Below are 12327 nucleotides of genomic sequence, written 5' to 3'. Positions count from 1 at the left end.
GCTGCCAACTGAAAGGGGCAGATGAGGTGACTACAGCAGAGTGGTACAAGCAGCTGTTGAAATCACTGAAGGGAGCAGTGTTCTCTCCCAGCCAGAAAGTCAGCAGCCTGCTCTTCCCATCAGCTGGCTAGACAGAAACTGGGAGTCAGTCTGAGCCCTGGATTGTCCTCTAGTATTGCCTCCATAATGGCAACGGGAATGGTCTTGATATTACCAAATTCATCCTGCTCCGTCAGCTGTGCACAGAGGAGGAAACAAAACAGCTCTGTAGTTGTCTTAGACAATAAAACCAGGAGAACTAGCACATTAAAAAATGCATCAGAAGCTGTGAAACAGCACAACTGGACGAATATATGAACAGGAACGTTGTACTATGAAAACATTACTTTTTTTCCCTCTGGAAGTAAATAGAGTCTAGCTAGAAAGTAAACTGATGGTAATCAGGAAGAATAAGAGTTGATGGAGCATGTGTGGCCAGAGAGTTGGGGCAGTGTTACCAAGCAGCATACATGATGGTGGCTCTTGGACTTCATGTTGCACTTGCTCTGGTCTTCAGAATGCATGGTGAGGAGATTTCAGGAGATTGTATTTCATCACTTGGTAGCTGTATTATTCTCTGCCTTCACATACACATAAACTTTGTTTTTATATTCATATATGTATATAACTCTATAAAAAGGTGAGTGGTTGTGCGTGTCTTACTTTTTAACTCATTTGTATTGCAGTAGTGTCTTGTGTCATGAGTCTGCTTGTGCTGGAAGCAGACAAGTACGTAACAGAAACAACCTCGAGTACTGAAGAACTTACCGCGTGTGTGAGTAAATCATGACAGAATTGGGACCCACTTCAGTAAAAAAAAAAAAAAAACAACCAAAAAAAGGGGGAAAAAATAGTGGCAGTAGTGATTAATAATACCTTGGAGTTCTTTAGTGAGACCCTGGCAACTCCAAATTATATCCAGATAACCGCATTGCTCATTGTCCTTATATAGGGCAGCTTGCACTGTACAAGCACTATTTATTATAATTTAAATAGGAGTTGCCTTGATCTTACTGCCGAATTGAAAAGACCATTAGCAGTGCTGCTCGCACTATCGAAGCACAAAGTATTTTAATATAAATAGCAGCTCCCTTGATCTCTCTGCTGAAACAACATTGGTTCCCTCACTGATGAATTAACTATAGACTAGAAAAATAAAATAAAAGCATTTCCCACACGAGCCATCAATCTTCGTCACACGCACATTTTGGATTCATGTATCTAAAGTCAAACTGAAACCGTTCTCTTCCCAATGCTGTATCTTGCTTTACAATGGATTTGTTAGTAGTTGTGAATGTAACTTTGTCCTCCCTAAAACTGTCAAAACATTGATTTGTAAAATTACAAGGAGCAAATATTTTTTTAAAGTGTTTTGAAGCCACACATAATAATTCTTTGAATGCACGTTAAGTAAGTAAGTGGCCTATGACAGAGGAATAAGTCCATTGCTATCTAAAATCCCAACTCCTGCCGCTGATTTCTCATACTATTCTAAGGAAAATGGACCAGAACATCATCATGTGGAGGGAGTCCTAGGTGATGGTAATGTAGTGGGTGAAATTTCTGTGTAAGGCAAGTGTCATTCTGAGTAAGAAGCTTGCAAGAGGTCCTTCTCCCTTTGCTTCCACAGCTAGCTGCATTGCCAACACCTTGCTAAGAGGCCATGGGCTTGAACCTCGCTAATGTCTTCCAGGAACATGGGACGTTTCTATGTCACTGGAAGACCTCTTTCCTCTTTGTTACCAGTCAGGTTGAGGGGGCACCTGCAGGCACAGGAACTAGGAGGATGACTTACCCTCTGGAAGTGACTGTGTTTTTCTTGGTGATCGAGGGCTCCTCAATGATCATCTTAGACTTTCTGCTGAGCTTCTAAATGCCAGAAGTTAGGTGGCATGGCTCCTAAATGTTTCAAATTCAGCTCCCTCTGTTCTCTCAGAGTCTTTTTAAAGCTCAACTCATCATGTAAGTGCATGAAGTGAGTTTACATGCTTAAGGCTCAATCAGTAACTGGAGGGCTATTTCCACCCTCTGATCTACAACAGGTGACTTGGTGAAAAGTCTCTCATTTGCACGCAGATCCCTGTAATTTAGCTGAGCATAAAACTCCTCACTGGTCTGTCTTGGGTACAAAATTTGATTTCTTCAAAAAGACGACAGAAAAGGCTATATGAACGCCATCAGCTTGAATAATGATTTGGAATTCATGAGCATCCTTGAGGATACTTATACCCTGCCCACCTCCAGATCTGTGTTACCTCTTAGTTGTCAGAACAAATACTTAAAATCTATCATATAAGAACTTGTTTGACCTCAGAATGATTTCCAATAAAATGAGATGTGAGATGCAGAGAGTTCTCCAGAGGGAATAAAATCTAGTAAATTATTTGATATTTTCAGGCATCTGTTTATTCTCTGTAGCACTGACAACAGGATTAAACTGAATACTCAACAAGCATGTAGTTTTTTATAACATGATGGCTATTTAATTTTATTATATTTTGCTGGCTTCTGCAATCTTGTGCCACACAAAAGCTCTTCTGATTCTTTTACTGAATTGAGCTGTTATCTTGTGTGCGGTGTTTTAAGTGGCCTTAAATAATGTTTCCCTTGACAATCCATTTTCAAACTTGAAAGTTATAAAAGAATTCATTTTCAATGCCTCTCAAAAGCCCAGTGCACATGTAGAAAGGTTCTAGGGCTGCGTTCCCCAAAAGACACTAACTCACAGCCCCCTCAAAGCACAACAAATGTCATGAAACATTTGAATGCTAACAGTTACAGTAGAGTTTTAGAAGGATCGGTGTCTATGTAAAACAGCATTGCAAATCATCCTAAAAAGTCAAGATGTCACATTTTATGCAAAGGCACTCCCCTAATTTCTGCTTATCAACCTAGCTGAGCTAAATGAGTTACTAAGGGGTTTTTGTAGTGGAGTTTTGGAATGTATCGAAAGTAGTTTCACTCTCCCAGAGACTTTCTTGAAAGAAGTTGCTCAGCCAAGGTGGCAGAGTCGGCACACATGCAAACACCTTTTGTTGCACGGACACGGGGAGGACAGTGCCGCTTTGGCAGCAGTGCTGGCAAATTGATGTACGCTATTTTCAAGCACAAGATCACCAAGTGAGTTCGTAGTATATAGACAGAGCAAGGCAAAGTGCAAACGTACCATTTACCGAAGCCATTCAATTAAAGAAAAGTCCCTACAAAGAAAATGGTTTTATAGCATGTCATGAAAAAATACTTGCCTTTTACTTTAAAAAGAAAAAAGACTGTTTAAGGGGGATGATTGTAGAGTATGTACCACTTCTAACAGATTTGCTGTGCAGAAGTACATAAGTGTGAGTGATGTAGAGGTACTTGTTTATTATAGAGCACATTTCAATGCAGTAATCATAAATATTGCTAAGGTTGTGCTCTGTTGAAATATGACCTACATACTCTTGATTGTTTGTGTTACGTGATTTGTCTGACACCCATTACATTCTGGGTAATGGCAGCCATTTGTTGCTGTGCACAGCAGGCTCTTTTGACAAAAGAAAATAGGCAGCAATAAAAAAGCTATAGTCTGAATTACATTCTGCACAGCGCTGCACTGCTGAGAGTTTGTGCAAGTGTGTTAACAATGCTCTGAACTGCCTCTTGTCAGCCTTCAGCCCATAATGGCCATCTGTCCTTCCATAAATCTGTCAAAACCTGCTAAGTTCAAGAGAGAGCACAGAATATACCTTGTACTGTCAACGCTAAAATGTACACATTGGCGGAGAAATCGGCGGGTATGAAATAATCCAATGGTTATAGAATATCGTAACACTGGTGATGTGGGATCATGGCCCTTGGTGAAGATTACCAGGGATTAGTGTGAAGATGAGCAAGTGTGCAGCCAACTGGTTTTTGCAAAGTTCACAGTTTGGAGAATGGTTGTGGGACACACTGAAGGTGGACTCCGTAGCGGTGACATGAATTCAAAACTTCGCTCCCTCCTCCATCCCCCGATGGAGGTTTGTTCAAAACTTAAGTGAACATTTTCCAACTTTTGTCTGTTTCTACTTGCCTGTGCACTTCCTGCTTCTGCTGAAAACCAGGAAAAAAGCCAAAATACCACGAGGAAGCCCTTTCTTAGGCTGTCCCCAACACAGTTCTGCCAGCAAGAGAAGTGCCAGTAAATTTAGCTCAGTCTGTACTTTTGCGAGGGATTTTTTGGTAGGGGTTTTTTTTTTGCTCTCCTCTAAAGATTGTTGGACTTCTTGTCAGGCTTCTGGAAATCGTTGTGCTCTGTGTTTAGCTTGCTTCCTGCCGGGGCTAGCTTTAAAGAAGTGGAAATGGAAACAATATTTTATTTTGAATATTGGATTATCTCTGGGGTTTCTTTGCATGAAATTCTTAAATATGCACATTCATTGTGGAGTGGTTATATTTCTGCTTCATTCTTTCTTTAAAACTACATCCAAAAAATCAGTAACTGACCCCAGAGCTTCTCATGGGCTGTATAATTTCATGAGTAAAAGTGACAGTTTAAATTTTCTATCTAGAAAACAGTCTTTGCTCACTCAAATCTGTGTTGAATCTGAGCCTGAAGTTTTAATCTGGAAATTATTACTGCAGAATTTTGAAGAGGACTGTTGTCTTCATTTTACCAAAAACTAATTTGGCAGTCAAAAATATTTGTTAGCGAGGAGGTGAATAAAGCGTGAAATACATACTGCTGCCTCAAGTGAATTTTCAGGAAGGAAGAAAAAATTGAGGACTCAAATTAAAGGAAATAGTTTCATAGTGATGACTTTGCAGAAAACTTTTTCACTATTAAATTCAAATTAGAGGTAACTAGAGTTGTAGGTGTCATTATCTTTGCCTCAGTTTCCCTGACTTTTGTGCCATTAGGCAAAGGCTTCACATAGCCACGGGTAGCTCATAACCATTTTTTCCAAACGTTCAGACAAAATCAAGATTCTCTCTCACATCAAGTATTCATGCCTTGGTACTCCTATCTTCTTTTTTTTCTGGAACAAATTCATTGCAGCTAATGCAATGGGACTCCCAGTCTCCATTTATGCTCCTTAGGGAGCACTGTGCATTGATGGACGCTTTTCCTTCTTTACAGCAAAACACTATAAAACATGTTCCATTTGCATTGATCTGCTGAGCTGTGTTGCATGGTTAAAAATACAAAACAAAACTCTAGCCATGCTTGAAATACACATTTCCTGTAAGTGTGTCTGCCCTCTCTTTTCACTCTTGCTAAGAAGTAATGGAAAGGTGTGCTTGGGCTAGAAGAAGAGATAGTCTGGATTATCTAGGAGAACTGCCTAATCTCGGTCTAATTTGTTTAATTTTAAGCATATATACTTCTAAATTACATTAGAGTCACTTGGACAGAAGCAAATTTTTCAAACATAACATACTAAGTACCCTCCTGAAGAGTAATTATTTCCTGAACAGTGGCTGCAGTTTGCTGTTAACTCTGCCCTGGTGTCCTGGATTATCCTTTTGTAAAGTCTGAAAAAATCCTATCATTTCTACAGAAAATATTGAGAGTTATTTTCTACCCTTATAAAAATAATTGGAAGATGCTGCTTTGGTTACCAGGTTTTACTGGAATGGGCTGTAGTCCTTCCTGCAATTTTGTCTCACCATAGTGATATAATCTATTACAGTTATGTGAACAATCCTGGTAGTTAGTGGTATCTTTAGTCTTTAAATACTTATCTGTTTCATTTCGACTCCCTACTTCATGACTCTCACTAATATTTAGTTCTAAATGCAATGGTTCATTACAGTTGCAGTTGTCCTGTAGTTCACTTGGGTTTCAGTTGCAGAACCACATTTCAGGAAAAATGTATTAGTTATGCTTACAAGAATGTATTATACATACATTAGCAATGGTTTACTAAGTTAATGAACTGTGGAGACAAAGAGTCATTGCAGTCGAGTTGTAGACTTGCTGTACTTCCTTGCATTCAAGTTCTGCATCCCACCGAGGTTCCTTTTGTAGCACTCATTTATTTTTCTCAGGCTTGCTTTTATTCAGGTTTTTGTCTGCTAATTTCTTTAGGTTTTTGACTTTTGTTATATCAAAATCTGTTTGATTTTTAACAAAGAAGTCTTTTGGTTTTTATCTCTTGATCTTTTCTATCAAAATCTACAGAGAGAGAGGCAGATGTCATGGAGGAAGGGGAGGGGCAGAAATGATGCTGAAGATTAATGGCGATGCATTAAAACTGTTGCTATTGTTGTTACCAGACATTTGGTGTCTCACACTCTAAATACTCTTTTTCCCACTATTAGCAGTGTTAAATAAAAGTGACCTAGAATGGGTGTTGCTTTGTATCTGCTTTAAAGAAGCATGTGAGCCGCCTTTATAAACATTGTATGTGTGCTTAAAAATATTCTGTTCCTCCTTTTTTTCCCCTTAGGCCTAACTCCACCTACGACCCCTCCTCATAAAGCCAACCAGGATAATCCTTTCAGGACTTCACCTAAGCCGAAGTCATCATGCAAGACTGTTGTACCACCTTCAAAAAAGCCCCGCTATAGTGAGTCTTCAGGTTCTCAAGGAAATAACCCGATCAAGAAGGGTCCAGAACAGTCTGAGCTGTATGCACAGCTTAGCAAGACTACAGTACTGTCCAGTGGACATGAGGAGAGAAAGACAAAACGGCCCAGTTTGCGGCTGTTTGGTGACCATGACTACTGTCAATCTGTGAATTCAAAATCGGAAATACACATTAAAATATCCCAGGAACTTCAGGACTCCAGCCAACTAGAATTTAAGGATTCTTCACCTGGGTGGCAGTGTCAGATTTGTTCTTCTTTAGAACAAGACCAGTATTTCAAGAAAGAGACTTTACAGACAAGTAAGCAGGGATCCCACAGTAATAACAGAAAACAGCTCCAAGACCAGGAAATTCGGGCTGAACTGAATAAGCATTTTGGTCACCCCAGCCAAGCTGTTTTTGATGAAGAAGCAGATAAGACCAGAGAACTAAGGGACAGTGATTATAGTAATGAACAATTCTCCAAACTACCTATGTTTATAAATTCAGGACTAGCAATGGATGGTCTCTTTGATGACAGTGAAGATGAAAGTGATAAACTATGCTACCCTTGGGATGGGACACAAGCCTATTCATTATTTGATATATCGCCTTCTTGCTCTTCTTTTAACTCTCCATGCAGAGATTCAGTGTCTCCACCCAAATCCTTATTTTCTCAAAGATCCCAAAGGACACGCTCTAGATCAAGGTCCTTTCCTCAACGCAGGTCTTGTTCCCGTTCTCCATATTCCCGATCGAGATCAAGGTCGCCCTGTAGTAGATCCTCTTCAAGGTACAGTACAGCAAATTCATGTATCATCATCATAGTTAATAAGAAGGAGAACAACAAGACCATAAAGGAACTTAAAGGAAAGAAAGAAAAAAACCAAGAAATAACTTAATCCAGTGCAACTCATTCTGTTGCTCCTGAGCTGATTAACTCTGAAGGTTACAGGGTTGCTACAGAAACACTTGTGCCATTATCCTTTAAATTTGCCAAGTTTACACTTTCTGAGTGGAGACAGTCAGGTCAGCAGCAGAACAATTGGTGAGAGATGTACACAACTAACCTTTCCCATTATCCACGAGCTGCCTGGTGCCAATCTAGCTGCAGTCCCTATCAGATGAAGTTGACAGTGGCTGACTCTCTGCTCTGTGTTATCCTCAATAAGAAACATTACAGAAGGGCGGGGGGGGGGGGGGGGGGGGCGGAAATCACTTGAGGCCCCTTAGTTGACTAGGAGATCTCAAACTGTCACTGGAAAATCTCACTGGTAGCTTAGAAGAAATTGTAAGTTTGGTGAAGAGGTAGAAAATGGTGTCAATAGATTCAAACTGAATGACAGAGGTGAATGTGTTTCTTCCTGCAGATCTTGTTGCTATTATGAGTCCAGCCACTGTAGACACCGAGCATACAGAAGTTCTCCCTTACGTGCAAGATCGCGATCCAGATCACCGTACAGTCGCAGACCCAGGTACTGCATTTTGCCTGCATTTGGTTTGCTTTGCAGCTGGTTCTCAAGAGATAATGAAGCATTCCAGAAATTGTATTACTAATTTTACATTCACAAATGCAGGTGCTTGATTTAATGACTAAGTTATGTTTCCTAGATATGACAGCTATGAGGAATATCAGCATGAAAGGCTGAAGAGGGAAGAATACCGCAAAGAGTATGAAAAACGGGAATCTGAAAGGGCCAAACAAAGGGAGAGACAGAGGCAGAAAGCAATTGTAAGCACTCTGAAGATAACTTTCATTTTGAAATAGATTTCTGTTTCTTTTCATAGATTTCTAAAGCTAGAACTCAGACTTTATTTTCTTTCTTTTTCATAAAAGAAAAAACAAAATACAAAAATCTGCTTACATGTATTTCTTAGTATTTCAGGTTTTAGGCAAATATGTGTTTTCATAACAATTTGTATTCGGATGTCACAATACTAATTTTTTCAGGTTCTGTAAATTGCAACTCTCCAAGTTTTTCACACTCAACAGATGCAAAGGGCTTACTAGAAAAAGGTTTCATCCCAGACAACAGACAATTAAAAGTGAACTGGTCTATTTCTCATACAGATCTATCAGTTAACCTGCATTTTATACCATATATCGCCTACCAGAGTGCCAGTAATCAATGACTATTTTCTATATTTCTGGATTTTTACATAAGCAGTATAAGGAGTCAGCTTACAAACCGATCACTGGACTTTTGTGGTAGCTGTAATTGTCTATATTGAGGGTGCAGATAACAGAATAAAAAACTGGGATCCAAAAACATGAGTTTAAATCTTTTTTTCTCTGTCTAAGACTTGGTTAATTTTTAAGTTATTTTTAGCAAAATAAATAGTCTGAAGACACGATGCAATTTAAAAATGTCACTTAACACTGGCCCTTTCATAATGAATATATATTATTTAATTATTTTGTTCATCAATGTTCTGTGTGAAACAACTGAAATACCTGAGGCAAAGGAAATACCCATGTGGGGATGAGCAATCTCTTGGCTGTTGTAGCAGTAGGACAGAAGAATGGATGTTAAATGGACAGGTGGCTTTTGCCCCTTTTTAGTTCCCCGTTGGCAACTGCGTGATGGTTTTGATAAATTAAATTGGGAGCTGCAGTAAATCTGGACTCCTCTTGTAGTTGCTAAGCCGATTTGGTGGCTTACCTTAACATTTTCCACTTGGTTTTCTGGGTCCTGCTCTTTCTGTTCAGTTGTACCTTCACTGCTGTTCTGGCTGTGCTCTGGCTCTTGCATGAACCGGTGCAGACTGGGATACTTCATGTTCTTTTCCAGATTTTCCCTTAGTGCTCTGCCCAGGCCTCACCAAAATGAACAGTTCTTTTTTCCACTGCCTTTAGTGGATTTTGTAGTAAAAAGTGATTTGTCACACACTCGGCAGCATTTCTCCTAATACTTACACCTACAGAACTCTAGTGTGTAGAGATTGACAGAGGCTAGTGTAGTCTACAGCAACGAGAAGTTCTGGGAGGGGATAGACCTCTTTATTTTCTGATTTTTGTCTATGCTACTGTTGTTCTTAGTGAGCTTCATCAAATCATTTCACTTTTGTCTGCTTCAGGTGCCCTATCTACAAAGTGTGGGTGATAAGTGTATTTTGTAAAGCATGAGATTTGGAGCTGTAACATGCTCTGCTGTGCTGGTCTGAAACTCAATGCAGGCAATGGAATGATTTTGTTTGGCTTCAGACAGGGCTATATTTAAGTCCATTGTTGCAGTTAGTTTTAAAATAGCTGGCTTCCATCTGCTTAGAGATGAACACTACCTTACAGCAATCATAATTTACACTGGCTATTCTCTCTTAGATCTAACACAAAGTAGAGATTCAAGTAGACCTCTGTCATGGGTGTATCTTGCTACTTCTCAATTATTGTACCTTATCAGTATAAATAAACATGAATCCTGCAGAGGAGGTAGAAAATTTGATTTAGTTTAAAACAAACAAATATTTGGCAAGTAGCTAATCAAGAGAAAAGGAAAAAGGAAAGAAAAGAAACTTAAAAAGCTCCAGATATGCTGCATCGTAACTTCCTGTGATAAAAATTTTAAACGTTTCAAAACCAAGGTTGAATTTATTTTCTTTCTAAAATGAGCATTGTCATGATGATTAACTTCATTAATGAAATTATTTATTAATAAACATAAATAAATCAAAACTAAAAAATAAATATCAATAAACAGAACATGGCAAAAGCTTAAAATTCAGTCACCTGTGTAAGAGTTGCAGGAGATGTAGATGAAATCCTGTTAACTCCTTTATCCAAAGTCTATCAGCACTCTTACTTTAAAAATCTGTATTCAATCATGCCAGTTTATTCCCTGTGCAAATAAGTAGGGGTTAGGGGACAGCAGAGAAAGGGAAGCCCTGATCCCATGAAGTCAGTGATAAAATCTGTATTACTTCTAGCATTCTCTGCTCCTTTTCTTACTCCTTTTGGCTTATGGGTCTCTTCTGTGTTACTCTTTTCTTTCTTGAGGGACTCAACTCCACTCATTTATGGTTCAGCCACCAGAATGTCCTCTCTCCTTCCTTGAACTCTTTCTACAGTCCCATAAATTTAGATTTCTTTCCTCCCTGCATTGAGGAATTTTTTATTTTCTTTCTAGCCCATTCTCATGCTGCCAGAATTGATTCATGGCCACATACCTTCAGACACTCTTAAAAGGATGGCCCGAAGATTGGGCAGTACTAATGCCTCAGGTGTTACACAGGGCAGGTGGCTTTTCTTCATGAGAAGCACCATGCTATGATCTCAGGAGTTAGTTGTAGAAAGGATGCACAGTAGAAAGGGAACAGAAGTTATGACTGAGCTAAAAGCCATCAGGTATTATTGGTTCAATGTCTAGAATTAGTCTCCATGTGGCAAGAGTGGGAAACCTAGGAAAAGGAAATGAGAAAAATATTCACATATTTTAGTCTGTCAAAACCATATGTGAAGCAATGCCCTCTGATTGTGCAGGCAGCTTGTATTTTGGCAGACGTGAAGGCATATTGGCAGAATGCTGAGGGGGCTTGTTTTAGAAGCATGTGGCGGAGGCGTGTTTAAACGGCTGCCCCTTCACTCTTGCACACAACATCTCTGCTGCAGTAGCTTCACATCAGCTAGAAGCCTGGGCTAGCGTTTCCCTGTATGGATTCCTGAATAGCTATCTAGACTTACAGCTATATACAGGTGGCTTGGCTTTAAAAGGTACTGTGATATTCTTCTCCTCTTCCTTTTCTTCTTTTCCCCTCTCCAGTTACTGGAGATTCACTGCCTTTTTTGTGGATTGGGGTCTTAATTATGAGCAGTCACGCTTGAAAAATATGGGCTGAGCCCACAAGATATTTTCCAGTTAGAGAGTAAGAAAAATATTTTTGTCATTCATTCATTCATTCATTCATTTATTTATACTTTTGATTGTGATGCCTTTGCTAACAGAGCAAATGTTAGCATAGTTTAATTTGATCTTGACTTGATTTATTTCACTGGGTCCGCATTTTGTTTTAGAATGGGTCCTCATCGAACATAAGGATGGTCTGCAACCAAGACTTACTTAACTTTATAATGTTAACCAGATCATACTGGAGACGCATTCGTCCTGAAACTTGAGGAGCAACTGCAGGACAGGACAGTCTGCTTAGGGCTTTGTAGAAACTGGGATACAACCCCTAACCAAAGCAGAGCACAGTGATTTGCCAAGAAGACTGAGGACCCTGTTTTTTCTTCTGATACACCCCAGGAAAATTCTGAGTTATGCGGGCTTTTACTCCAGCAGCTCATTAGACCATGCGACAAATACTTTCCAAGGCATGGCGTCAGAAATACAGTTAGCACATTTCAGTTCTGGAGTCACCAGTTCATGGTTCCTCATTGACATGGTGCACCAGGGCTGGGAGGTTAAACTGTCTGCTGAGCAGCCTGGTGTGCTGGATGTCTGCTACTCTGCCACTCTGGCCACGATACTGACTTATGGTCACATCCTCCCTGCAGCTCATTTACTGTGTGTGCTGGCTGCTGCCAGGAGGTATAACAAAATTAGCTTTTATACCTGAGTAGAAAATTACTATTAACATTACTACTTTTCATTTCTAAGTGCTGACAGCCTCCATGAGACAAGTATCAAGAGTCCCTGTCCCAGAGAGCTTATAGACGTAAGAAGATAAATGCGCTGTGAGGCCACTGCAGCGGAAAGAAACACATGGTTTCAAAGAAAATAAATTGCCCTACAACAGGAAGGCAGGAGAAAGGTGGTTTCAT

The 12327-nt window shown here is 39.7% G+C and overlaps 1 protein-coding gene across 7 annotated transcripts in view; it reads left to right on the top strand.

Annotated features, from left to right (window-relative positions):
- Nucleotides 1–12327, top strand: part of PPARGC1A (PPARG coactivator 1 alpha) — a 377144-nt gene that overhangs the window by 352671 nt on the left and 12146 nt on the right. For 6 of the 7 annotated variants that reach the window (XM_030021142.2, XM_030021150.1, XM_041125069.1 and 3 more), the window contains 3 exons: nt 6450–7362; nt 7940–8044; nt 8181–8301. In XM_030021142.2, the coding sequence (XP_029877002.1) occupies nt 6450–7362; nt 7940–8044; nt 8181–8301 (1139 nt within the window). The remainder of the gene's footprint in view (nt 1–6449; nt 7363–7939; nt 8045–8180; nt 8302–12327) is intronic. The other variant, XM_030021181.2, reaches the window with a different exon arrangement.

This window comes from Aquila chrysaetos, chromosome 1, assembly GCF_900496995.4.
Source record: "Aquila chrysaetos chrysaetos chromosome 1, bAquChr1.4, whole genome shotgun sequence".
Classification (NCBI taxonomy): domain Eukaryota; kingdom Metazoa; phylum Chordata; class Aves; order Accipitriformes; family Accipitridae; genus Aquila; species Aquila chrysaetos.
The sequence above is the reverse complement of the archived record's forward strand: the minus strand, read 5'-3'. Positions and strand labels throughout refer to the sequence as shown.